Genomic DNA, 27,037 nt, shown 5'->3' on the forward strand with positions numbered 1-27,037 from the left:
GGCCTCGATGGGACCGGAGCACAGAGGGACCGTGGCGACGGCGGGGGGATGGGACACCGGGGGTCACCGGGCAGGGCAGGGAGCCCCGGGAAGGGATGACCCCGGTGGGTGTGGGAGGAATGGGGGGGATGGCGCACGGGATGGGCTCGGGGCACTGGAGGGGACCGAGCAGGTGCGGGGACGCTGGGGGAGGATCGCCCTGGTGGGACCGGGGTGGGGATGGGGGCACCGGGCGGGGCGGGGTCACCAGGGAAGGATGGCCCTGATGGGATCCAGGGGACCACAGGGGGACAGGGCACGGGCAGGGCAGGGCAGGGCAGGGGCCTGGGGGATGTTGGCCGTGGTGAGATCGGCACCAGTCACCATCCGCGGGGATGGGGGGGGCTGGGGAAAGCCCCACGTGTGTCCTGCCCCGAGTGAGGACCTGGCGTGGAGGGGCTGCTGGCTGGGGGAGGGGCAGAGGCGGGGCACAGCCCAGGGAAAGGGGGAGGGGCTGGGATGAGGGCGACCCCACTCATGTCTGTGCCGTGTCCAGGGGCTGTGGCTGCAGGGACTGTCCCAGCCCGGAGCACATGGGTGGGACTGGGCGTCCCGTGGGGTTTAGGGACACTGGAACACCCGTACTCGGGAGTGCTCCCTCTACTCCTTACCCCCAGGCCCAAGGGTGGGGAGGGGGTTTCTCCTGCATGCCCGTCCATCCCCGTGGTGAGTCCGTCTGTCCGTCCACCACAGGCTCGCCATGGCCCTGCCCCGCACGCTGGGGGAGCTGCAGCTGTACCGGGTGCTGCAACGCGCCAACCTGCTGGGCTACTACGAGACCTTCATCCAGCAAGGGGGGGACGACGTGCAGCAGCTCTGCGAGGCGGGCGAGGAGGAGTTCCTGGAGATCATGGCGCTGGTGGGCATGGCCACCAAGCCCCTCCACGTCCGCCGCCTCCAGAAGGCTCTGCGCGAGTGGGCATCCAACCCGGGGCTCTTCAGCCAGCCCGTCTCGGCCGTCCCCGTCAGCAGCATCCCGCTCTTCAAGCTCTCTGAGGCCGGCGGGCGCAAGGCGCTCAGCAACGGGCACAGCAGCCCCGGCGAGGCCGCGGGCAAAGGGGGCGGCAGTGCCGGGACGCCCCCAGCCCGCAGCCCCACGGAGCCGGGGGAGAAGCTGTCACCGTCAGCGGCTCCTCCGTGGCCGGGAAGGAGCACCCCCGAGTCGGAGGGTGGTGGGGATGAGGAGCCGGGGGGTCCCCCCTTCTCCCCGGGCGGGAGCAGCGGGGAGCAGGCGGGGGCACGGAGCTGGAGCCGGAGCTGGCACGGACGGTGGTGGAGAGCGTGGAGCGGCTGCTGCAGAGCTGCCCCCGGGGCGGCGAGGCCGAGCTGCGGGCGCTGATGAAGCTCAACAAGAAGCTGGCCAAGGCTGTGGGGCACATCTTCCAGCTGGAGGATGGCGACCGGCAGAAGGAGGAGGAGATCCGGCGGCACAGCGCGATCTACGGCCGCGGCGAGGCGCGGCGCCGGGAGGGCAAGCAGCTCACGCTGCACGAGGTGCGCTCCCTGCCTGGAGTTCCTGCGATGTGCTGGGTTGGGATAGGGGCTGGGGCGGCTCTGGGGGTGTGCGTGGGTGGGATTCAAGGTCTGCTCCCACTCAGGTAGCATCTGGAGCTGGAGCTGCCTTAGCTGAGGGTCCCGTGGGCGCTGCCATCCCTATCCCCACTCACGCATCATCTCTGCCCCCAGCTCATCATCAATGAGGCGGCCGCCCAGTTCTGCCTGCGGGACAACTCGCTGCTGCTGCGGCGCGTCGAGCTCTTCTCGCTGTCACGACAGGTCGCGCGGGAGAGCACCTACCTTTCCTCACTCAAGGTCACCAGGTGAGCCCAGACCTGGAAAACCCGCCTCGTAGGGTTGGGGGGGACCTGGCTGTCAGCCCCTTGCACCGCGGGAGCTGCACCATGATCCAGCACTTCTGGATGGGGCCGGGACCCTGCGGCCCCCGGTTCCCCTTTGCCAGCGTGGGTGGTTTCTGCCTGACCTCAGAGCGTGGGAGGTGGGGAGAATGGGAATGACGGGGATGCCAGGCGTGGGGGGGGATGCCAGGCAGCAAAGAGATGCCACTGGGGATGCCCCATCTCTTGCCTCCATCCCCAAAGCCCCCTGCCCACCGTGCCAGGGCTGCTTTTTCCCTTCGCTCTCCAGCTGCTTCCTTCTTTTTCCACTCCCAAATCCATCCGTGCCAGAGCCCCAGCTTCTGGCACTGCCCTGCCTGGTGGCTCTGCTCACAGCGTGGGGCCTTGCTGTGGCCCCCCCCGTGCCTGACACGGCCCCTTTCCACCCCAGGGCCCATCCCGAGGACAGCGGTGCCGTCGTGGCCAAGCGGCTCAAGCAGGAGGTGGGTGCAGGTGCAGGGGGAGCGTGTGCAGATGTGCACACCTGTGAGCGTGGGTGTGACGGTGCAACGTGCCCGGGGCTGCCCATGGCCGTGGGTGTCCCGGGGTGGGTGGCACAGGAGACCTGCTCACCTGTGTGCTCCTGGCAGGTGGGAGAGCAGAGCCGCCCTGAGCTCCTGGCACTGCCGGTGGGGCTGGAGCCCCCCGGGGCCGGCTACCGAGCCAGCTTGGAGGAGGACACGGGCAGCCTGTCCGGGGAGAGCCTCGATGGCCACTTGCAGGGTGAGTGGGGGTCCCTCTCCATCGCGGTGGTGGGCGATCCCCGGCCCCTCGCGCTGACTGTCGCCCCTCTCTCGGCAGCGGCGGGGGCCTGTCCCCGGCTGACCCCTCCGCCCGGCGCGGCCCCGGACGTGCCCCTCGGCCTCGCTCCCCACGGGCTCTGGAGCCGCCACATCCTCCAGCAGACGCTGATGGACGAGGGGCTGCGCCTGGCGCGGCTGGTCTCGCACGAGCGCGTGGGGCGGCTCAGCCCCTGCCTGCCGGGGAAGCCCCCGGGACCAGGGTGAGCCCCCGCGGGGCCGGGGGGCTTCGCCCTGGGCGGGGGTCAGGGCGGCACCGCTGCCTTCTCCTATGGAATCGTGTCCTGACGCCATCTCCGTGTTCTCCCTACAGAATTCGAGGACGGGCTGGCAGAACGGGGTCCTCCGGCCCCCCCAGACCCCCCTCGGGGCACCATCAAGGTGGAGCAGGAGACCAGCAGGCAGTGAGGCCCCTGTAGCCCCCCCGCCACCATTAACGAAGCAATAACGTGCTGGGGGACGGGTGCGGCGGCGCTCCGGGCCGGGGAGTTCGGGTTGGGGGGGGGGGTCTCAGCCACAGCCCCCCCGGCCCCCTCCCGTCCCACACCGACGCTCTGGTTACCTCAGCCGCGGCGGGATGCGACTCCCCGCAGCAGCAATACCCCCATCCCGCCCGGCTCCGCGCCCCCGCCGCCCCCCAGGGCTGGGGAGTCCTCGATGGACTGGAGCCCCTGTACAGCCCCCGTGCTGACCGTGCCCCCCCATCCCCGGTTCTTGTCACCGCGCGGGGACAGACGCGTCGCACTGTGCGCTCCCACGTCAGCGCTGCCGCCCACGCCGGGCACACGGTTCCCACCCCCCCCCCCCCCCCCCCCCCCCAAACCCGCAGCGCCCACGCACCAGCCGCCAGCCCCCTCCCGCGCAGCACGTGCCAGCTCACTGTGCACCCCCCTCCCATCCTGCGACCCCCCCCCGGCTGTAAATACCCCGCAACCACCGCACGCCCCCACCCCCCCCGCACCCCGATACCTGCGTGTGCTTCCAGCATGGTCCCTGTGCCGGGGGGTGTCACACGTGCCGGGGGTGTCACCCCCTCCCAGCACGATGCAGGCGGCGTTTGACGGGCACTGGGGAGGTGCTGTCCCCCCCACCCCACCCCAAACCCTGGGGTTCCTCCTCCTTCCCCCCATCCCCTATAAGCCGTGCCCAGCCCCGGGGTTCCCCCCCCCCCCCCCCCCGTTAGGACTGTGTGGTGTCTTTTTAGAGCATTAGCGACTCTTCCTTTGTACCGTGTACAGTAGATTATTTATTTTGTTATTTTGGAATAAAACTTTATTTTATGGCTTATCTTCCTGCCCCCTGCTCCAGCCTGCGGGTGGGGTGGGGGGGGAGTTGGGGAACCGCTCAAAACCCCAAAGCAAGCGCTGACTGTGGGGAGGGAGGGGGTGCGCGGGGGTCGTGTCCCCCTTCATGGGGGTCCCGGTGTGTCCCCCCCCCCCCGCCGGGCACCGGGCTGGCACCTCCGCCCCGGCGCCGTTCGCGCTGCCGCCTGCCGCCCCCGCGGTGACTCATGCCGGCGGCGTGGGCTGGGGGCACCGCGTGCGGCTGCCGGTGCCCCCCACGCAGGACGGGGCCCCTGCGCCTGCACCCCCTCACCCGCGGACCCCCGGCAGCGGCGGGGGCGGGCAGCAATGCACGGAAAAAGGGGGGAGGAGGACGGGGGTTACCCCAAATCCCCCCAACCCCGCCTTTCCCAGCTTGGAGTTTCCACGCCTGCAGGAGTTTGTATCAAGTCCATGAACCCAGGCAAGCTGGGAGGGAGTGGGGAGGGGGTCCCAGACCGATGTCCCCCCACCCCAGTAGCCCCCTCAGGCGTGTCCTGGCCTCATGCTGTCATCCCAGCGCGCCTCCCCAGCCCCCAGGACAGGCTGGAATTGGGGTACCCGCTGTGCTGCGGAGGGGCGGGAAGGGGGGCAACAGAGACCCGTCCTGCAGGAGGAGCTGGTCCAAATCCGAGGCTGATGACTGCTCCATGCTGGGCGACATCCTGGGGACAGAAGCAGCAGGGTGACCGGAGGGGGACTGGGAGGGGCTTCTCCCTGCTGACCCCTCCCCGTGCTTACCACCGCGGGGGGCTCGCAGCGAGGCATCCTCCACGGCCTGGAACGGGGGCAGCTCGGCATCTCCTCGTCCTGTGCCCTCCGCAGAGGGACCCGCGGGCAGCAGCTGGGAGACGTCCCCAGCCATGTACTGGTTGGGCAGGAAGGGTCTGGGGGGTTAAAAAATGGTGTAGACCCTGCTCCCACCAGGGCACTCACCAGCCCCACTGCTTGGTTTGTGGGGGGCTGGTGTGGGGGTCTCCTCCTGGGAGCACTGGTCAGCTGGGGATGGCCACTCCAGGTGAGGGGAGGGCAAAGGGGTCCTGGCAGGGTGCCCCCTTCCAGCTGTGTGCCAGGTCTTACCCGGGGGGCCTGAAGGCAGGGTCCTGGCAGTGGGACAGCGAGGGAGACGAGAGCATCGGTGATGGGCTGTGGGGAGCAGGAGCACTCAGAGAGGGAGGAACACCCCTGACCATGCTGGGGGGTGGAAAGTGTCCACCCTGCACCCCACCCTGCCCTGCTCTTACCTGTGGAAGGGGGAGGTGAGCCTGTCAGGGGCCATCATGATGTTGCTCTCAACCGTGGGGTAGCCCGTGGGGATGGGCTGGGAGCAGAATGGAGTGGGGGGGCTGCAGTGCACACACACAGAGGTTCAGATTGAGGTGGGGGTCTCTGCCATAGCCCCCAACCCATGCCCCACAGCAGGGCACTCACCACATGGGGGCCAGCAGTGGCTGCAGACTCTCAGGGTGCAGCTCATGCTGCAGCACAGGCAGGTTGAACATTGGCACCTGGGGGGTCTCAAGGGGCCCCCCCATGGTGTTTGGAGGCTGCTGGTCCCTGAAAAAGCACATGGCCCCATCAGCACTGCAAGGTCCGGGCTCTGAAGGGGGACATGTGCCAGTGGGTGCCTGGGGGGGAGGATGGGAGGTGCACAGATGTGCCCCCAGCACAGCTTGGGGGCCCATGGGGGGCTGTCTGCTCACCAGCACTGCTCTGTTTTTCCCAGACAGGGATTTCCCTGCCCAGGGGGATGCTCTGGCCAGCCAGGGGTCTGTGCAAACCCTGACCATGTGCACCTACCTCCAGCACAGATATGGCCTCACACCCACCTTTCGCTTTCCACAGTCATCTTGATGGCAGTGGAGACGTAGCCCCGGCCATCCTTGCCTGTCTGCTCTTCTGCTCAGGGAGGAGAAGCATCCATGAGCCACCATCCCCACCACGCCCTGCCAACCACCTTTACCAACCTCAGTTGACCCTGCAAGCCCTGGGGCCACCTGGGTGAGACCCAAGACCTCCCCTGCAGCATTGCTGGGGTGCAGAGGGGCAGCCCAGGGCCCAGACTGGCCCTCCCCACTCACTGTTGTAGTGACTCCCAAAGGCCTGGTCCTTGGGGGTGTTGGGGTACAGGTTACGGAGCTGCTCCAGGTCCCGGATCCGGTCACCCAGGGAGCGAATGGACAAGTCCTTGGCAGAGAAGGGCTGGATGTTTTCCACCTGGCTGGAGCCTGAGCGAGGGGAGACACACAGCTGGATTCCAGTGCTGGTTCCTGTCACAGCCCCTGCACAGCAGCTGACCCCGTCTCACCGTCCTTGCCCCGGATGACGTAAGCGATGGTGACGCCCCCGATCTCGGAGTCGCTGAAGCGCAGCAGGAAGGTCCCGTCTGGCTTCATGCTCAGCAGTTTGCACACATACTGCTTGCTGATGAAGCCCATGATGAGCCTGGAGGGGTGGACAGGTGGGGAACAGGGATCAGGACCACTCAGGGCGGTGGGGTGGGATCAGGACCCCCAAAGCCCAGCCCTGGAGCACCCACCTGTCTGACCAGTAACTTTTGAGGCATCTCTTGGTGAGGTCCAGGACTCCATCAAACCACTGCCAGAAGGTGAATCCCCGGCCAGGGAGGATCTCCTGAGGCAGAGAGAGGCCATGAAGCTCCCCATGGACATGCTGGACCCTCCCCACCCTGGCCTGCCCTCCCAGTCACCTTGTTGAACTGGGCCCAGGAGACATGGCGGCTCTGGAAGTCCTCGGGGCTGGCACTGTGGTCATTGAAGATCTTCTGGGCCAGGAAGAAGTAGTGCTCCTTGAGGAGCCCCTTGGTGGTCTGCACCTCTGCCATGAACTTCAGGTTCAGGGTGTCACACATCTTGTCCCAGGGCACCCGCTCGGCCACCACAAAGGGCACCCGCTCCTGTGGCCGGGCAGGGGGTCATCAGGACAGGACGCCCACCACACCCCACCCCTGGGCTCCTGCTCCCCCCTTCCCAAGAGCCCAGTCAGCCCCAGGTTCCAGCTCCTTCCCTCCAGCTGGTGGCACTCACGATGTCAGAGAAGGCGTTGTCCCACAGCACGGTGGCTTTGGCGTTGTTGTCCTGGTTCCCGTGGACGATGACCACGATGGGCAGAGACAGGACCTGGGGGCAGAGAGCAGCCCTGAGCCAAGCATGGGACTGTCCCAGTGCAGCACAGGTGTCCCACAGGGGAAGGCTCAGCACATCCAGCCCCATCCCACTGGAGAGGAGCTGGTACCTGGAGGTGGATGGACATGTTGCTGGGGGTCAAGGCCACGTTGGTGCTGAACAGGACGGCGCATTTCTCCTCTGTCACTGACTCGGAGCCCTTCCTCTCGCAGCGCTTGATCTTCTTCAGCAGCTGAGGAGGGAGAGCTGAGCATCCCCAGCCTCAGGACCCCCAAAAACCCAACAAAGCCCCCAGCACAGCCCCCAACCCAGCCCCTCACTGGTGGCACTCACCACGTTCTTGAAGTTGGCGCAGCAGGTCCCACTGGTGGGGTTGGTCTCCAGGGCCACCGTGTTGTGCAAGATCTCCCCCGTGCTCTCGCTGGGCAGAGGAGGGGGTCAGTGAGGGAATGGCAGTGGGGAAGCCCCCCTTCCCCCACACCCACTGCTCACCTGAGGGTGTTGCTGTAGTTGCTGAGCTCCAGCTCCCGTGCCTGCTTCTCTGTCACCATGTCAGCCCTCACCACATAGGGCTTGGGCGCTGCCTTCAGCAGCCGCGGGCCCAGCAGGAACCGGACGCTTGCCTGGAACTTGGTCTGGGTCTTCAGCACCTGTGGGGGCTGCTTCTCCACCAGGAAGGAGCTGAGGGACAAAATTGTGGCACTTGGCACAACGCCCTGCCAGCTCTGCCACCTGCCCCTGCAGACCCACCACAGCTCCCCAGCCTGTTACCTCTTGACCAGGCTGGACAACACCTCGCTGAAGCGCTCCAGGAGCCGGGACAGCAGCTCAGGCCCCAGCTCTGTGCTCGCTGCCATCACCTGCTGCTGCAGCTGGAAGTAAACCTCCAACAGGTTCTCACACCTGGGGGAAGGGGGACACTCAGCACACCACCCTCACTCACCCAGAGCCCCTTGGGGGGAGCAGGTTTCTCAGGGGTCCCCCAGTCCTGCCTTGTGCCCCCTCACCTCTTCTGCAGCGGTGCCAGATTCTCCTCAAAGATGGCCCCATTCCCTGCCAGCTGCTGTTGTCTCTTCCAGATCTGGATCCTCTTCAAGACCTGCTGTTTGGCAGCCTCCAGCTCCTTCACAGCCTCCAGGACGAGGCTGGGCAGTTCCCTGGGGGCCATGGGGCTCTGCACGGCCCCATCCCGCCCTGGCCCCTCATCCCGCAGCGCCTGGATCTCCCGGACTCGGTGCTGCAGCCGCCGCAGCCCCAGGCTGAACTTCAGCTCCTCCTGCCGCCGGTGGAAGCTGAGGGGCAGGTGGTGGTCCTGGGGCAGAGCAGAGCGGGGTCAGTGGGGGCTGAGGCTGGTCCTGCACCTCGGGGTGCCCGGGACCGGGGCAGGGAGCACCCACCCGTTTGAGCACGGCCGCTTTCTCGCCCTCCAGGACAGATCTCACGACGGCCACCAGCCGCAGCGGGTCCCGACGGAAGGTGCTCTGGGGGGACACAAAGGGGGGTGTCAGGGGGACAGGACATGTCCCCCCTCTTCCTGGCCCATTCCCAACCCAGCTCCTTCACACAACACCCAGCCAAAGAAATTCAGGGGTTCCAAAACCACCACAGAGCTGATTTCCAGCTTTAAAACTACTTTAAACAAAATCATGGAATATCTGGAGTTGGAGGGAACATCAGGATCATTTGCTCCATTTTTTTTTTGTATAAAAAGTAGAAGAAGCAACTTCAAATTGAAAAAAAAAATCCGAAAGGAATTCTCCATTCCTTTGAGCACTTCCTCCAGCCTCCAGCCTGACACCTGGGGGAGACTCTCCCAGCTGCCCTGGGTGGATCAATGCTTTCCACTGAAAACAGCGAGAGGAATTCCCCTGCTGGCTCCAGCTCTGGCGTCCCGTGCCAGCTCCTCCGGCCTTCACGCATTTCCCAAATTAGCTACTTCCCAAAACAGCAGCAGAAACACGATGGGGGAATGGCTGATGACGTGCTTGGTGGGTTCCTGTGCCGGTGGGAGCTCCAGTGTGGGGGTCTGGATGCAGTACTGGTAGCCTTGTGGGCTCTACCAGGGAAAATGTGTGATTCAGGGGATGAGAGACCCAGGTTTGGCTCCTGCCTGCACCCCCAGCCCTGTGGTTGCCCATCCTGGGGGCCACAGCAGCACTGAGAGGATGGAACAGCCTGGCCAGACACAGAGAAATGAGGATTTGGTGTTCTGGGAAGAGGGATGGAGGGAGGAGGGAACACAGGAGAGCTGATCTGCTTTATCATTTTAAATAATAGAAAATCCCTAAGCTGAAACATCTGCTTGTTTGCTACAGCAAAAAGCAAGAGTCGTGTTTTGGAAAGTCACCCTGCTCCCCAGAAGTTGTGACTAAAGCTGATCCCTTCCCAAATGCTGGATATTAAAAAGGTCTGTTACCAAAAAAGCAGAGTTTTCAACCAGAATGGGGCTCTGGGAATGAGCTCTGCTCAGCCCTGGTACTCTTGAGCTCCATTGGCCAGAGGGGATAAATCAGAGGGTTGGAAAAGGGACAGAGCAATTCCAACAGCCTTGATAAGAGAAAAGAGCTCCAAAAATGAAACCCAGAGCTCACAGCAGGAGGAAACACAGCCCCACACAGCCTGGAGGAAGGAGAAATCAAACACCCAAGCAGAAAATGGGGAACATCTGGTCAGACAGCCCCCAGGTACCAACAACTGGCGGTGAGTGGGGCTGTGGGGGCTGAGGGGCTCAGGAGGGTCCCCACAGGACCATTTCAGGGAAGATGTGACAGCTCCCTGTGGGCCACTGGGCTGCAGAACACAGCTGGGATGCAAACAAACCCCCTCTGTCCTCAGGAACACCCCAAAAACCCAATCGCTGAGTCTGCTCATTGCTCACAAGCCTGGAAAAGGGTCACAGGGGGACCATGCTAAGGCATTGAGACCTTCCAGCATAAAAGAATCACGTTTTCCTGGGAGCTGGCTGCAATCCCAGAGTGACCCAGCCCCAGGGTCCCTGCACACCTCGATGCTGCTGATTTGCTGCAGGATCTGGCACTGCTGCCCATCGCTGCCGGCAGCGCTGCGGAGTTTCTCCAGCATGTCCGAGAGCATCCCGCTGGCCACGCTGCTGCAGAAGGCGTCCGAGCCATTGATGAACTCCCTGGGGAGGGGAAAAGTTGGGATAATGGGCATGGATCCTCCACCCTCCTCTGTGTGACCCCCAGCCCCGTGCTGCTCGGAGGAGGAAGGGTCCAGGGAGACTCACCAGGGCTGGTTCTCCAGCCACTCAGCCAGGAGACAGCGCAGGCTCCGGGGAAACTCCGCGGGGAGGCTGCTGAGCTCCTCCGGTGGCATGTGGGACACGAGGTTCCACAGGGACATCTTGCAACAGTCACCTGTGGGATAAATAGGAGAGGAGATGGGGGTCAACTCCAGCAGCCCCCAGCCCAGCCTTGGGGGGATTGAGGGCTGAGAACCCCTCAGAGAGCAGGTGAGAGCTGCTGCTTGTCCCTCCACGTCTGAACCTGCTGCTCCACCGGGCTGGGGCTGCTGGGGAGGGGAAGGAGGAGTGAGAAGCCTGATGCAGGATCAGCCTCTTGGGCAATCCTGGGCGGGCTGGCAGCCCACTCGTGCCTCAGTTTCCCCGTATCTCCGGGGAATCCCTGCTCCTCCTGCCACATGGACCCTCCAAGGGACAGGCAAGTGCTGCTGGACTTGGCGTAGGAGAGGTGGGAGAGCCGGAAAAGTGTGGAAATCCCGGGGAACGGGAGAAGCGTGAACTCCCCCGAGCTCGGTGAGGCCGTTCCACTGGGGCGATCCCCAGAACTTCCTCAGGTGTCCCCCGCAAGGACAGCCGCCCCTCACGCTCGGTGGGCTCCAGAAATGAGGGAAAGCAACGGCAGGAATGGAACGGGACGCTAAACAGCGAACTCCACCTGGAATGCCCGCACTGAGGGCTCAGGGCCTCACCGCACCCAAAGTGGCAGCAGGAGCCCCAACATTCCCACCCCGTCCCCTCAGCGTTGCCCTCGCCTCTTGCCCACAGCTCCCGCCACGCTCGCACCCCGGGCAGGGGGGTCCCCACACACAAACACAAACACACCTCGCTGCCGGTTCCGCCGGCCCCGCCCGGGGCCAAGGCCCGATCCCGCGGCGGATCCCGCAGAGCCGGCGTCTCCCGGCCCAGCCTCGGGGCCGCGGTACCGGCGGGACCCCCCGTCGGCGCGCAAGGCCTGGCCCCGCCGTGCCCTCAGGCGGAGCCGCCTCACGGCCCGAGCGCCCCGGGCAGCGCGATCGCCACGGGCCTGGGCCGCGCGGAGCCGCCGAAGGCGCAGGGCGGAGGTGGAGCTGACAGGCGGCGAGAGCCCTGCGAGGGGAAGGAAGCCGGCGTCACTGGGCAACGTCGCAGCCGGAGCAAACAAACGCCCGCGGCCTGCCCCGAGCACCGGCGGCGGGAGCAGCCCGAGCCCTCACGGAGCCCCGTGTGCCACACCTGCCAGGCACCAAGCGTGGTGGCTGGAGGAGTTCCAGAAATGTTTTTGCTTTCGAGTCCACGCTGCCCGCAAACCGCGGGGTTACTCCGAGGGGTCAATGCCCGGTGGGGAACGCACGCAGCAATTCTGGGAATGCTGCTGGGTTTTTTTTCCTTACAGTCCCAATGGGATCTTGGCAGGAGGGGAAAAACAGCCTCTCCTTTTGCCACCCTCGAGGTTAATCCCAATCCTGCTCCATTAAACCTGTATTTCTGCTCAGCCCTGGGAGGCAGCTGCTGGCTGGAAGCGCCAACCTGGAGCTTAAGCCTTAAGCCAGGCGTGCCTGGATCTGCTGGGAGCCTGCGGGAGAAGCTGCTCTGCTCCTCCTCCCACAGCTCAGGAGGAGTTCGAGGCAGGGGACATGCCTGTCCCCTCCTGGCATCGGTCACAGCAGTTCCTTCAGCCCAGTCGTGCCCTGAATCCTTCCCATCCTAATTTCCACGTTTTCCTTTTCTTCTCCTTCTGCTTTTTACCAGCTCTCTCCTGGAGGACCATTCTCCAGGCAGGGACACATTGTGACCGGGGAAACTGGCTCGACACGGGGCAGGATATGGCACCTGGGGACGGGGAGCAACTCCCTCCCCAAACCCCATCGATCCTGCCACTTTCTCTTCCTCCTTCACCCAAAAACTTCGCCTTCTCGTGGGGTTGGGGGTCTCCAGGGTGAGAAGGTGGCTCAGGAGGACCCCAAGCACGGGAGGGGGCTCAGAGACCCCCACACACTCAGTACGGGATTTGTGTTTTCCGACTAAAAGGAAACCCTGTCCCCAAGCCGCAGCTGCCCTACATTTCCCGTCCTTTTCCCTGTCCCGACGTGCCGTAACATCCCACGGCTGTTACTCATTAACCACCAAGCCTTTCTGGCAGCCAACCGAAGCCCCCCATCCTCGGAGGGGGCTGTGTCGGGGGGACCCCACCCTTGGGCATGTCCCCACTGCCCTCTGCGATCTCCCAGCCTGGGTTTTTCTGCACCGTCCTCATCCTGCGGGGCACGCTCCCTTATCCCGCCGGCAGATTCCCCGGCGCTGCCGCAAGGACAGATGTTCCGAGGTTTTCCAAATGTTATGGACACCCAAACTTCTCTCTGACTCTGTCCTCGCCGGGAAGAGCCCGAGGGACATCGCTGCCCCTCGGCGTGCCTCAGTTTCCCCGGAGTGCTGGGGACGCCACTGCTGCCAGCGTTCTCCAGTCGAGGCCACAACACACGACACGGTGGGACATTGGTGACAGTGCCACGGGGAGGACACCCACGTGTTGGGGCAGGAGGGCTGCCCAGTGCTGACCCCTCGGGGAGTGAAATTTCCTCTGGTGCGCAGGAAAGGAGCGGGGCCTTCCCAGCAGACCCAGCCCAGGATGACTCACGGCTCGGGGAGCCCGGGCTGGATTCGGTGCCGCTCCCGTCCCAGGAACTCGCTGTACGGCTCCATCGGGGGAAGGGGTCTTCCTTTGCCCCACGCACCCCCCGTCCACAAACAGCGCCGGACTAGGAGTGCGGGGTGCCAGGAAAGCTGGGTGCCATCCTCTGCACCCACCCAGCAGCGAGTGCTCTGGACTTCGGGTCGAACTTGGCTGCGTTTCCATGTGGGCGGCCGATCCGATGCAGCCTCGGCGCCACCGATCCCGGAGCTCCTTCCCCACCCCATCCCATCCCCAAACACCCCAGTGAAGGGCTGACAGTCGCTCCGCTCGCCCTCAGAGGCCCCACTCAGCCTGTTATACGTCGCACTGCCCACCCCCGGAGCAGGGAGGTGCCCCTGGACAGCCCCCCGCCCCTGGGATACCCCGCAGAGCCCCGTCCCCTCCCGGCTCCCAGCTCGGTGCCGCTGCACAAGTTCCGAGCCGGGGCGGGAGGTGCCAAGCAGCGGCAGAGCCCCCGGTCCTGTCTCCCGTTACCTGGAGAGAGCAGCCGCGGGCGGGGGGCGGCCGGTCCGGCCGGTCCCCGCGGCCCCTCGTTCACTCCATAGCGGCGGCGGGCGCGGCCCCGCTCCGCCGGGAAGCGCCGAGCGCAGGAAGGGGGAGGAGACGCGCGAGCACACGGATGGGAGGGCACCGGGACCGGGAGCAGCCTCGACAGGACCTGGGACCCCCGGGCATCCACACCGAGGGGCTGCGGCACCGCGTCCGGCACATATCAGCCCTCACCCACTCGTGACCCCATTCTTGCCCCGTATCTCCCCATTGCTGTCCCCCATCATGACCGCACTCTTACCCCACATCCCCCTGGCGACCGCACACGTTCCCCATTCTGCCTCCACCCACCCACTGCTCGCACCCACGCGTGTCCCCCCGTCCTCTCTGTGACACCCACTCCCTACTCCTGCTCTAATCAGGTCCCTCCTTGCTGCACTTCCAAGCCCCCCGCCCATCCCCGTGGGTGCCCCCCGCCCATTCCCGCGGGTGCTCTCGCACCGGGGCAGCCCCGGTTCCGTGGCCCCGCCGTTCCCGGGTGCACCGGGCCGGTCCGTTGGTCCCGGGCTGCAGTTTTACCGCACGGTTTGAATCCCGGTTCACGTCCTGGGGTCCGTGGCTTGTCCCGGGCTGTGCCCGCCTCAGCCTGCGCTCTCCGGTACCGAGCCGAAACCGGCCGGGAGCGGGGGCACTGAAAAGGGTGTTCATTGCTTGGAGGGGCTCGCTGCTGCACGGGGGGTACCCGCCCCACCCCGGGGCGCTCCTTCCGCGGCTCCGACCCCCGCGCCCACCGGAGCGGAGGGGCAGCACCGGGCAGGGCAACCTCGGGGCCGCCAGGGGGCGCTGCCGCACCGCCGGTGCCACCGGGGCGAACCGGGGGATGCGGGCCCGGCGCTGCCAGGGCTGCGGATGCGGTACCGGGGCTGTCAGGGCTGGGGATGCGGTACCGGGGCTGGGGCAGGGTTGTCGTGAACTCCTCCCGCCGGTGAACTCTCCGTGCTGCCATTTCCAGCATCAAACTCGCCCGGAGACCCCGTGAGCGCGGCTCGCCCACTGCGCACCGGGATATCCCGGGACGGCGGACACCGGCCGGGGCTGTTCGGGACTGGGAAGGGGCTTCCCGGCCTCCCCACGCCCCCGTCCAGGATGGTACCCAGTGGGGAGGGGGCTGTGGAGCGCTGGCCGGGACCCACGCGTGGGAGGAATCAGAATCACCCGCTCCTTGGGTCGTGTGCGACGTTTGGGGACTCTGGGGGAATGCGGGGTGCAGAGCCGGCCCCCAGAACCCCTCCAGCCCACCCGGTTACTCCGAGTTTTTTGCCACCCCGGGCTTCTACAGGGGCGGTGTCCCGGGAACATCTGGACCTTCTCCCGAACATCTGGAGCCGCAGCAGCCTGAATCACCCTCTCCCCCCGGCAGCTGCCCGGGGTAGGGCGGAGCAGCCGTGTGACATAATTAAAAAAACATATGACATCACGCGGAGAGATCGCACGGTGCCTGATGACGGTGCCGGCACCCCCTGCCCATCTCCCTCCTCGGCCCCGGGCCCTCGCAGGCAGCGGAGTGGCCACTGGGTGACGTCACGGCTCTCGCTCTGACGTCACGGTTCTCAGTCAAAGCCGGAGTTGGGTGAGTGATGGCTGGCCTTGCGGCTGACGGGACCCCCAAGACGGGGGTCCGCTGTTCAGGACCCCCGGCCCTGAGCCCTCCTCCTGCAGCCCCTGTGGGGACGGCTGGGGGCACGGCGAGGGTCCTGTGCCCTGGGGGGTGACGAGGGAACCCCCTGTCTTGGGGGGACAGTGAGGGTCCCACTACCCTCGGACACAGTGAGGGTCCTGCTGCCCTGGGGGAACGGTCAGGGTCCCACCGCCCTCGGGGTGATGATGGTTTTGCTGTCCTGGGAGAATGGCGAGGCTCCTGTTGCCCTGGGGATGATGAGGGTCCCGCTGCCCTGGGGATGATGAGGGTCCCGCTGCCCTGAGGATGATGAGGATCCCGCTGCCCTGAGGATGATGAGGGTCCCGCTGCCCTGGGGATAATGAGGATCCCGCTGCCCTGAGGATAATGAGGGTCCCGCTGCCCTGGGGATGATGAGGGTCCCGCTGCCCTGGGGATAATGAGGGTCCTGCTGCCCTGAGGATGATGAGGATCCCGCTGCCCTGAGGATGATGAGGGTCCCGCTGCCCTGGGGATGATGAGGATCCCGCTGCCCTGAGGATAATGAGGGTCCCGCTGCCCTGGGGATGATGAGGGTCCCGCTGCCCTGGGGATAATGAGGGTCCCGCTGCCCTGGGGATAATGAGGATCCCGCTGCCCTGAGGATGATGAGGGTCCTGCTGCCCTGGGGATAATGAGGGTCCCGCTGCCCTGAGGATGATGAGGGTCCCGCTGCCCTGGGGATAATGAGGGTCCTGCTGCCCTGAGGATGATGAGGATCCCGCTGCCCTGAGGATGATGAGGGTCCTGCTGCCCTGGGGATGATGAGGGTCCTGCTGCCCCGTCCGTCTCTGACCCGCAGCCGGTACCGTGTGCCGGTAGAGGGGAGCTGGGCCTCCCCCGCACCTGGGGGCCAGCACAGCAGGGACGGGCCGGGAGCCGCAGCGGTACCTGTACCACACCGGCCCCGGCCCCCTGCCCGGACCATACTGACACCGGCACCGGACCCCTGCCCGGGCGATACCGATACCGACACTCCCACCGGATCTCTGCCCGCACCATACTGACACCGATACCGGCACCGGTCCCCTGCCCGTGCCATAGACACCGATATCGACACCGGCACCGGCACCTCACCTCTGGCTGTACATTATTGGCACCGACACCGGACCCCTGCCCGTACCGATACCGGTACCGACACCGGACCCTGTCCCTGCCCACACCCACCGGGGGGCGCAGCCCGGGCACCGCGCGCGCATGCGCGTAGGACCCCCCCCCCCAACGCCACGCGCGTGTCCCCCCCGCCCCCCCCCCCCCCCCCCCCCCCCGTTCCCGTCCGCGGCGGCGGCGGCTCGAGCCCGGTGACGTCAGGCGGGCGGCGGCGCGCGCTCCATCTCCCCCCCCTCCCCAAATCACCGCCCTCCCTCCGCCGCGGCGGCGGCGCGCGCACACCCCCCCCCTCATCCCCCCCGGCCCCGCCGCCCCCCGGCCCCGCCGCCGCCGCCCAGCCCGGAGGGTCCAGCCCGCCCCCCGGCCCGGCCCGGCCCGGCCGCCGGCCCGCCCCCGCCCGCCCCCCGCGGATGTCGGTGCGCGGGCCCGGGACGCGCCGCCCCACGGGCAGCACGGCGTGAGGAGACGCCGCCGCCGCCGCCGCTGCCGCCGCCGCCGAGCCGCCGGCATGGGGCCGCTGCTGGCCCTCGCCGGGAGCCTCCTGGCCCTGCTGGCCGCGCCCGCCGCCCGCGCCCTCGAAGGTGAGTCGGGGGGCGGCGGGGCCGGACCCCCCGCGGGGCGATACCGGCGGGGAACGGGGGGGCGACACCGGCGGGGAGGGGGAGGCGCTGCCGGGGGCGCGGGGCTCGGCCGGCCCGGGGAGGGGAGGGGGCGGGGGGCTCCGCGCGTCCCCCCCCTCCCCGCCGCCGTGACAAAGCAGAGCGGGCGCAGCCGCGCCGTGGGGACACCGGAGGGACCGGGGGGAAGCGGGGAGCAGCGGGCCGGGCTGGGGAGGCGCGTCCTCCCCGCGCTCCTCCGCAGCGCACGGTGCGCCCCCCGCCCCGTCTCGTCCCCCCGCAGCCGCGGGGGCCGCTCGCTGCCGCTCCCCGTTTTCTCTTCTTTGCCCGTTCCCTTGCCTCCCTACCCGCCCTCCATCCCATTTTCTTCTGGAATCCAAAGTTTTCCCCGCAGCCAAGCAGGAAAGTTGGAGCTCAGCACCGCTGCGGGAGCCGGGCTCGGGGGGTCCCGGTGTCCCGGGGGTGCCCGGTGCCGGGGTCCCAGCGGTCCCGGGGGTGCCCGTGACAGCCCGGCCTCCCCCCTCTTGCATAACCGGGGCTGCTTCTCCCGAAGCCGCGATGCCCGGCTGCGGAGTTTGGCTGTGACCGGGGCCTGGTGGCACTGGGAATGTGCTTATCCAGCCACCGGGCTGTCCGTCCCCCCGTCTGTGTGTCCGTTTGTCCATCCTCCCCCCATCGCTCCATCCAGCTCCTCGCCAGCCGCTCGTTCCCAAGCCGCGCACGTCGCGTTCCCGGCCCTTATTGATCTATTCAGTAAATACTTGAGCTCGTCAGCTCCATGGCCGGGCTGGGAATGTGCGAGGGGCCGCTCTTGGCAGCGCCCGTGCTCTGCGCTGGCAGCCGATCCAGCCGGGAGCCGGCGGCCGTGGCGAAGTTCTCGCAACGCTTGGACGCACAGGGCTGTTTTTCCCTTCCAAAGCAGGGAAATTGGGGGGGGTGGTCTCGGCTTTCCTGTGACGGGTTTCCCTCTGTCTGCATGGGGATGGCCTGGTGAAATGAGAGGCCAGAATGATGGATGAACGAGAGGGTTGTGTTTTTTTGGGTTTTTTTTTTAATTTTTTTTATTTTGGAGGGAGGTTTTTCTGTCCCATTTCTTTGCCCACCTTGGAGCAAAGCTGGAGAAGGGATTTGGTGTCGTGGCAGTGGCAGCATCTGACCCGTCACTGGGTCGGAGGGATGGAGGAGGAGGAGGTTTGGGCAAACGCCAGATCCCTGCCCCAGATTCATGTCTGGGGCTGCAGGAGGCCGAGGCCTGCGGTTTCCATCCTCCAGCACCTCCTCACCCTACTGGGGGTGCTTGATCTGTGTCCCTTGGAGGGAGGTGACAGCACTGGAGCAGCTCAGGGCACCCTGCAGCCCCCCCTTGGTGGCACCTGCAGGGCTGATGGAGACGCTGGCATGAGCTCAGCAGTGCAGGTGGCCAACAGCTGAGCCTCTGGGGTCACCCCAGAGGAGCCCAGGTCTCAGAGGCATCACCATCCCCGCTCGGAGGAGGCTCGGAGCAGCCGGCGGATCCAGAAGTTGGTGGGGGCGGGAGGGAGGCATCGCTCATTGCATAAGCTGCGTTGCCTTTGGAAACCAGGCTGCGGAAAGATGATGAGCTGGAGGGAAGTTCCTCCATCCTCTTCTCCACACCCCAGGAGCTGAAGTGGGGCAGTGACAGCCCTTCCCTCCTGGTGCACGTCCCCGTCCCGAGGGGCTCCCCTTTGGGGATGGTGCTGTTCCACCACCTCGGGGTGCTGAGAGCTGTGTGAGCCTGTGGGTGGGAGGATGTGGAGGCATGTGGCGGATGTGGGGGCACCACAAGCATGTGGTTGGGCTGGTTAGGAGGCACAATGTGCCACTGAGGTGACACCTGAGCTGGAGCCCAGTGGTCCTGGCTGGGCTCTGCTTTCCCTGATGCAAGTGTCCCAGTGGGGCTCTGGGAGACGCCAGGATGTCACTGGGAGTGGGGTGCAGGTCCCCATCCTTGTCAGGAGAGCTGATTCCTCCCACTCACTGCCTCTGTTTGCAGCTCTGGAAGCTCTTTGCTTGTTCCTGGAGAAGAGGAGGACGAAGTCCAGCCATGGGGTGGGAGGAAGTTCTTGCATGGGGAGCAAAGGGCACTCACTGGTGTACAGCTCCTGTCTGCCCTGTCCTCTTCCTCTTCCCGGGGTGGTGTGGGGCAGCCCTGGTCCCCGTGGTGGCAGAGCCCCAGGAATGGAGTGAGGGCAGGCAGGGGTCACCCTGTTCCTGTTTTGGAAATACCTGTGGTTAAGGGTGGCTGGGGTGTTTTGGTGCAGCACTTCCCTCTTGCCCTCTTGGTGGTCTGGCATGTCCTGCTGTGTGCCCATGTGTGTTCCCACGAGTGCCTGTGTGTTCCCAGGTGTTTTCCCGTGTGTTTTTCCGTGTGTTGCACACGTGTGGGTGTGCACACGCCGCTTCCCTGAGCGTGCACGGGCACGCCCGGAGCCGCGCTGGGTTCAGTGGAGGTGAGCACTGGAGCTTTGGGGTGCTGGGAGGAGAAGGCAGCGGCTGCCTGTGCCTGGGCTATGTGCAGCATCCAGAGGGGTGTCCAGCATTCCTGTGTGGAGCATCCCAGCACGACACTTGGCTTCCAGCAGCCTCGTGGGGCTCACAGCTGGTGCTGCTGTGGTGTCCAGTGAGGGGGCTGAGCTCTGTCCCCCATCCCTGTCTGTGATATGCAGAGGATGGGGTGCAGTTCCAGGTTTGGGGTGAAGCCCAGGCATTGTCCCCTCACCATTTCCAAAGCTCCTGAGGCACAGTGGGCGGTGAGGGGGTGGCAGCAGCTGTGGCAGCCCCCTCACCTTCGGTGTCTCAGCCCCACCACTCGCTCCTCGTGTTCTCTCCCTTCCAGTTCCATGTGCTCCGGGGGAGCCTGTGAACCAGGAAGGAGCGGGGGCTGCTCCAGCTGGTGATGCTTTTCCTCCAGTGTTAAGTTGGGATGATGGGGAGCAAAACCAGCCAGCTCCTCCCTGTGCCTCCAAGGCCCTGGTTTCTGGAGCATCCTCCTCTGGAGGAGCTGGCTCCAGCTGGAGTTCCGTGGTTCTCCTTTGCCCCCAGCCCATGCCTGACCCGTGGTTGCCCAGTGGGGCTGTCCAGGCTCTGCTCTGCTGCACAGGCATCCCATTTCCTCACAAGAACAGCAGGATTGGAGCAGAAAATCGGAGACAAATTAAGGGAAAAGCTGCGTAAACCAGCTGCTGGGTGGGGTCCCAAAAACAGCCCTGGAGTCAGCCAAGGGGACGGGGTGGTGGCACGAGAAGCTTTGAGGAGGGAGGATTGGCTCCCAAAATCCATCCTCCCACTGCCTGGAATGAGGGTGTCTGGGGAAGGATTGGGGTTCCTTCCTTCTCCAGGAGGGCACGGGGGGACCTGGCTGCCCCCCGGGGTTGTGACAATGTCCAGGTCACTGAGGTGGGGAGGGGGATGGAGAATGGACAGAGTGAGGGCCAGGAGCCCTTTGGGCAGGAACTGGGAGCACTGGTAGCATCTCTAGAGGTGATGGTGGTGGCAGGGCGAGGACATTGGGCACTGGGGTCTGTGCCAGCACTCCCCTGCCCCGTGGCTGCCTGGTGCCTCCTGCTCTGGCTGTCAGGTGGATCCTGCTGCTCAGGATTTGCCACTGGGATGCTTCACAAGGAATGGGACAGCTCGTGGGGTCCCTTCCTGCCCCTGGGGATGGTGTCCATGTCTGTGACCCCCACAGCACTGCAGGGGTTTGGCTGTGCCTTCGGGGAGCTTTCCCAAACCCTTTTGGACAGAACTCTCCAGAGCAGTGCAGGGAGCACGTGGTTCTGCAAGTGTCCTTTGCCCAGCAAGGAGGTGCTTCCCCAAAATCACAGCCAGGGCTGGGCCCTGGGGAGCCCTGGAGTGCCTGGGGACAGGGGGGAACACACAGGATGTGCCACATCCTGCTGAGTCAGCACAGTGATGAGCCCACAGCTTTGCCTTAGGGCAGGAGGTTCCTCTTCCAGGCACGGAGATGATTTCAGTTCCCAGATCGACTCCAAACACTTTCCTGGTGCAGATAAATCTTTTCTCTGTGCCCCCCAGACCTCCCAGCCCTGCAGGGCCTGAGCCCTGAGTCTTTGTGAGAGCTGCCTGCTAAACCTGCAGCCCTCTCCCAGCTCAGCCCAGCAAACCAGTGAAGTGCTGGGATGAATCCAGTGGTCCCAGTTGGGAATGGGTGCTGATCCCAGGAGTGGCAGCTGGCTTGGACTGGGAGCAGTGGATGCAAGAGCCTGTTTCCTTCCCACACCCCTTCCTCTGCCAGGCAGACAGGACTCTCCCTGTGCTTGGGATGAATTTTATCTCATCACCTCCCAGAGAGCATTCCAGCTGTGTTCCCATGGACATCCCTCTCCAGGGACTGGGCCTTGGTGGCCATGGCCTCTCCAAGCAGACAGGCACTTTTTTCACCCAGCTCTGCCGTCCTCAGGCTCTGCCAAACGGAGCATCTGCCCCATCTGCAGCTTGTTTTCCAGGGGGTGCTTTTCTTCATTCTCCTGGGGGTTTTGCAATCCAAGGCCACCTCGAGCTATTTACAGCCCAGGTTTTGCTGTTGACTTAACTTTCCAGCCCTTTCCAGGCTCCTGGGCAGCCCGACCTGCCGGCTGCGGCCGCACCAAATATTTTCAGCATTTTCTAATTCGGCTCAAACTCCTTGTTTTCTTTGCTGTGCAACTCTTATTTTTGAAAGAAAAGCCGCAGGGTGGTTCTGGATCTTATTCCATCATGAGAAGTTGTGTTCCCCAACGTGGTCTGGCCGTTTCTAGGGCTAAATATAGACTCCAGTGTCCTTCCTGAGCCAGGGAAGGGAGCAGGCTGGAGCTGCAGTCATGCAGATGCTGTGCAGGATCACAGACGGTCCCAGCTCTGCTCGTGGGGCTGGCAGCAGAATTGTTGGATAATGACCTTGCTGGCAGCTCTGAGCTTCTCCTGTGGGACTGTGCTTGCAGTGACACCGAGGGCAGGGATGGGAAGAACATCCCAGGCTCCAGGGAGAGTCAGGAAGGTGAGAGCAGGTCTGTGATGTCCAAAACATGGACTGGGGCAGCAGTGGGAATTTTGGATGTCTGGGAGGGAGTCTAATTGAGTTGGAAGTTGCATCTTTAATTGAGTGGACTAATTAGCCTCTTGGCAGATGCTGTTTCTCCAAATGAGACTGTGGTGAGGATGGGCAGGTGTTGGGGGTCTCATCCTGGGGATGGGCAGATTTTGGGGGTCTCATCCTGAGGATGGGCAGGTGTTGGGGGTCTCATCCTGCTTGTGCAGAGCTGGGCAGGTGTGGGGTGAGTGAGTTGCTGTTGAATTGTGGGGCTGCAGTTGCAGGAGGTGGAGAGGAGTGACTGCTCTTGGTGGATTCCAGGTGGATTCCAGCTGGGGGAGGCTTTGGGAGCCATCCTGCTGCTGCCCCCACTCCCCAGCCTCCCTGGGGGTGGCCAGTTTTGTTTGCTGGAGGCTGCCAGGCAAAAATTGAAACGTGCTGAGAGCTTTGAATTGCATCAATCTCACCCATTTACCCGCAGCTCTTTGTTGGTGGGCACGGGCTCGTGCTCTGGGTCACACATGGCTCAGCCGGGCCACCAACAATCCCAGCTGGCCACCACAGCTCCAGCAGGGCTGTCTGCACCCCCTGAGCTCCTCAGGACTGAGCCCCTCCTGCTGCCCCCTGCCCTTGATGCTGGCACCTGGTGGTTTTCTCAGAACTGGAATGACCTAAAGGGTGGCACAGGGACACAAATCTTGGTGCTGGGGAGCGGCAGTGCCAGCGTGTGCCTTGCTGGGGCCACTCAATTTACTGGTCCCCTGCTGGTGTCAACACCCCTTGGCTGTCCCTGCCTCTGTCCCTGCCTGTGGAGTGGCTCCAGATGATTTATGACCCTCGGGGGCTCTGACTGGGGGGCACAGACCCCCCAAACCACGATTCTTACAGCAATCCCATCCTCTGCAGGCACTGGGAGCTGCCCCCCAGCGCAGGGAAAAAGCTGTGAAGGGTTTCCTCCCGCCGGGTGTCGTGGTGCTTTTTTATTGTTTGGAAAAGGAAGCACTTGGGTTTAATACTTCCCTCTCCAGCCGCCTTCCCGGCGGATGCTGGGGCAGCGGGGCCGTGCTGCCTCTGCATCCTTGGGTCTGTGCCCACAGCAGGGCCCTGCTTCCTGCTCAGCCCCCAGCCCTTCCAGATGGGTTTGCTCAGCCTCTCCTCTGCCGGCCTGCAGCGTGTTTTCCCCAGGGAAGAGCGGATTTGGAGCCTGGTGCTGCTTACTCACCCTGATGCCATCGGTCCCTGCCCTGCCCCACGCCCTTTCAGCTGCATGAAATCTCACATTTTCCTTCTTTCTGCAACTTGCAGAAGTTAAAACCGGGGAAAGCAGGATCCCTGACCCTCAGGAACCACCAGTGGAGATGCCAAGGGGTCAGGCAGCATCTGGCACACAGCATCAGCTCAGGGATGACTGTGCCAGTTCCTCTTTCACTGTTTGTACCAGTCACAGACAGATGGGACATTTCACCGTGCCAGGGATGTTGTTCCAGTGGAGCAACTGCCACCTGGAAGCTGTGCAGGACCTGCTCTCCCAGGTGCTGTCAGGGAATCCCAAATCCTTGCCCTCACCACGGTGCTGGGGAGGTGATGGGTGACTGGAGCAGTGTCATGGGCTGGTCAGGCTTTGTTTTGGGGACTGGGATGGGAATCAGTGACAGCCAAAACTGTGGCAGGAGCAGGGCAGGGGTGTTGTCAGGGGTTGTTATCCCTGGAGAGGCCTTGAAGTCCAGGGAGATTGTGCAGTGTGATGGTGGCTTTGTGACCTTGCTCTCCCCAGAGCTGGGAGATGCTCTGACATCCCTCAGGGCACCCAGGGGAGCCTCAGGACTGACCTGGAGGTTTGGAACAAGTCTGGGTCTCCCTGTCCTCATGCCTTTCTTGCTGTTCTTCACCCTCTCAGAGCATCCAGCATCTCCTGGGGGGTGACAGTGTGACCCCCCTGAGCCCTCCAGTGAGGCCCCACAGGTGTGGCCACCCCAAACCCCAGCTGGATCATCCCTGGCTGCGTTCACACGAGCAGGTGGAGCCGAATCCAGAGCAACTCCCCGCGCTGCTCGGGAATAAAAGTCCCTTTATGGGGGAATAATTAGTGTACTCAGAGCATGCTAATTATTCCAGGATAAAAGTGACTTTTATTCCAGCAGAGTGTCCTCTCAAAGGGCCCTTTCTGCCCGCTCCCAGGGCACAATAGCTGCTCTGCTCCGTTTCCCCATCCCAGACAAAGTCCTTATTTGCGGAGGCAGCGAAATTGAGTTGACTAATGAATTAAGGCCGATGGTTCTGGCCGGGCTCCAGCCCTTTGAAAGCCTTGGCGAGCTGATGCCCGGCCCGGCGGGAGGAAGCACAGCCCCTCCTGCCCCACCGAGCCTCCCTCCCTCCCTCCCAGCTGCTGGGATGAAATGCCTATTAATCTATCCTGTGGAATTGCTTTATTCCCTGCGCAGGCACAGCTCTGGAGGGAGCGTTATCAGCTCCAGCCACAGGCCATAAATAACCACGGCGGATCCTGTTTGGGTTCCCAACTGCCCAGGGTATAAACATCCCTCTGCTGATGCTGGGATGGACACAGGGAATAAAGGCTGGGCAGGTAGGGGAGGTGGGGGGGCTCTGCAGGCCCGTGCCCCCTCCCCACCCTGCTCTGGGGAAGGAAAAAGGGACATGGGGCACCCTGCCAGGGCTGCCTGCAGCTCATCCAGAGGACTTAAACCCCTTTCTCCTGGCTGCAAACGCTTTTTTTTCTTTTCTTCTTCCCTCTCACCCCCCCCCCGCTTCTTTTTTTTTTTTTTTTTTTTTCCATTTAAATAGCAGATAAGCTGCCAAAAGAAAGACACCAAAAAAACGGGATTCTCCCTCGAATCCCCCTCGGCTGCAGGGCTGGAGCTGCCCCTCCTGCCCTTCCCCACCACAGTCTGGATGATCCAGCTATTTCATTTTTTTTTCTTTTTTCTTTTATTATGATTGTTATCCCCAGTCCTGGCAATGCTGTTTCATCTGGCTCCATCTCCTGCCATTTTTCAGCTCGTTGTGCTGCGGACTCTCCGTGGGGAGGGGACGCGGGGGATCACGGCTCTCCCGGCTCCTGAATTTGGTTTAAAATGCAAATCTTTCCTTTATTCCCTTCTTTTTTTTTTTTTTTTTTTTTTTTTTTTTCTTTTTAATGGATTTCATCTGAAGGCGGCGGAGCTGCTGGAGCCCGGGGAGGGGAGGGGAAGGGGCTGGGCGGGGAGGGGGGAGCGCATTCCTCGCAGATTTCCTGGGGCGTGTTCACATGGAAATCGCCTCCCCCCGGTGGGTTTGGAGTCAGGTGATGGAGCTGCGGGATGGACGCAGCCCTGGGAGCCGCAGTGGGATTTTATCAGTGGGATTTTATCAGTGGGATTTTATCGATATGATTTTATCAATGTGATTTTATCCCTCTTCCCCCTCCACGGGGATGCTGTGGGCAGCTCCTGCCTCCAATCCCTTCCTCCCCTGGGATGTGCTAGCCCATCCATCCTCCTCCTCCTCTCCATCCATCCATCCATCCATGCTCCTCCTCCTCTCTGTCCATCCTCCTCCTCCTCCTCCTCTTTGTTCTTCCTCCTCCTCTCCCTCCATCCTCCTCCTCTCCATCCTCCTCCTCTCCATCCATCTCCCTCCTCCTCCTCCTCTTTGTCCATCCATCTTCCTCCTCCTCTCTATCCATCCTCCTCCTCCTCTCCATCCTCCTCCTCTCCATCCATCCATCCATCCACCCATCCATCCATCCATCATCCATCCATCCACCATCCATCCATCCATCATCCATCCATCCGTCCATCCATCCATCCATCCATCCATCATCCATCCATCATCCATCCATCCATCATCCATCCATCCATCCATCCATCATCCATCCATCATCCATCCATCCATCATTCATCCATCCATCCATCCATCCATCCATCCATCCATCATCCATCCATCCATCATCCATCCATCATCCATCCATCATCCATCCATCCATCATCCATCCATCCATCCATCCATCCATCATCCATCCATCATCCATCCATCATCCATCCATCCATCATCCATCATCCATCCATCATCCATCCATCCATCATCCATCCATCATCCATCCATCCATCATCCATCCATCATCCATCCATCATCCATCCATCCATCCATCCATCCATCCATCCATCCATCCATCATCCATCCATCATCCATCATCCATCCATCCATCCATCCATCCATCATCCATCCATCATCCATCCATCATCCATCCATCCATCATCCATCATCCATCCATCATCCATCCATCCATCCATCCATCCATCCATCCATCATCCATCCATCCATCATCCATCCATCATCCATCCATCATCCATCCATCCATCCATCCATCCATCCATCCATCCATCCATCCATCATCCATCCATCCATCATCCATCATCCATCCATCCATCCATCCATCCATCATCCATCCATCATCCATCCATCCATCCATCCATCCATCCATCCATCCATCATCCATCCATCATCCATCCATCCATCCATCCATCCATCCATCCATCCATCCATCATCCATCCATCATCCATCCATCATCCATCCACCCATCCATCCATCCATCCATCATCCATCCATCATCCATCCATCCATCATCCATCCATCCATCCATCCATCATCCATCCATCATCCATCCATCCATCATCCATCATCCATCCATCCATCATCCATCCATCCATCCATCCATCATCCATCCATCATCCATCCATCCATCCATCCATCATTCATCCATCCATCCATCCATCCATCCATCCATCCATCCATCCACCCATCCATCCTCCTCCTCTCTGTCCCCCCATCCTCTCTCTCTTCTCCTTTGGGTTTGGAGCAGCTCCTGGCTGCTGGGAATCCATTCCCAGTGCCCTGGACTCGTCCCCTCTCCCTGCTCTGC

At 63.4% G+C, this 27,037-nt stretch overlaps 4 protein-coding genes across 10 annotated transcripts in view; 2 read left to right on the forward strand and 2 right to left on the reverse strand.

Annotated features, from left to right (window-relative positions):
• Positions 1-3,959, forward strand: part of NAB2 (NGFI-A binding protein 2) — a 4,432-nt gene extending 473 nt beyond the window's left edge. Inside the window, 7 exon segments of the mRNA XM_056514981.1 lie at positions 733-1,259; positions 1,262-1,533; positions 1,726-1,859; positions 2,326-2,377; positions 2,525-2,657; positions 2,736-2,933; positions 3,045-3,959. Coding sequence (XP_056370956.1) covers positions 740-1,259; positions 1,262-1,533; positions 1,726-1,859; positions 2,326-2,377; positions 2,525-2,657; positions 2,736-2,933; positions 3,045-3,142 — 1,407 coding nt within the window. The 5' untranslated portion in view covers positions 733-739 and the 3' untranslated portion in view covers positions 3,143-3,959.
• Positions 1-27,037, reverse strand: part of PTGES3 (prostaglandin E synthase 3) — a 134,735-nt gene that overhangs the window by 69,024 nt on the left and 38,674 nt on the right. The gene's annotated exons all lie outside the window — the stretch shown is intronic.
• Positions 3,957-13,718, reverse strand: STAT6 (signal transducer and activator of transcription 6). The gene is made up of 21 exons (XM_056514954.1): positions 13,610-13,718; positions 11,287-11,550; positions 10,450-10,579; positions 10,206-10,344; positions 8,600-8,683; positions 8,210-8,514; positions 7,974-8,105; positions 7,695-7,883; positions 7,536-7,623; positions 7,312-7,434; positions 7,104-7,196; positions 6,767-6,973; positions 6,596-6,690; positions 6,365-6,501; positions 6,138-6,284; positions 5,886-5,955; positions 5,488-5,613; positions 5,301-5,402; positions 5,137-5,202; positions 4,798-4,943; positions 3,957-4,721 (listed from the first exon to the last, which is right to left on the reverse strand). The coding sequence occupies exons 3-21, from the start codon at positions 10,563-10,565 to the stop codon at positions 4,543-4,545; spliced, it is 2,544 nt and encodes an 847-aa protein (XP_056370929.1). The 5' UTR covers positions 10,566-10,579; positions 11,287-11,550; positions 13,610-13,718; the 3' UTR covers positions 3,957-4,542.
• Positions 16,799-27,037, forward strand: part of LRP1 (LDL receptor related protein 1) — a 90,422-nt gene continuing 80,183 nt past the window's right edge. For all 7 annotated transcript variants that reach the window (XM_056514918.1, XM_056514920.1, XM_056514919.1 and 4 more), the window contains exon 1: positions 16,799-17,032. In XM_056514918.1, coding sequence (XP_056370893.1) covers positions 16,960-17,032 — 73 coding nt within the window. In that variant the 5' untranslated portion in view covers positions 16,799-16,959. The remainder of the gene's footprint in view (positions 17,033-27,037) is intronic.

This window comes from Oenanthe melanoleuca, linkage group LGE22 (genome assembly GCF_029582105.1).
Source record: "Oenanthe melanoleuca isolate GR-GAL-2019-014 linkage group LGE22, OMel1.0, whole genome shotgun sequence".
Classification (NCBI taxonomy): domain Eukaryota; kingdom Metazoa; phylum Chordata; class Aves; order Passeriformes; family Muscicapidae; genus Oenanthe; species Oenanthe melanoleuca.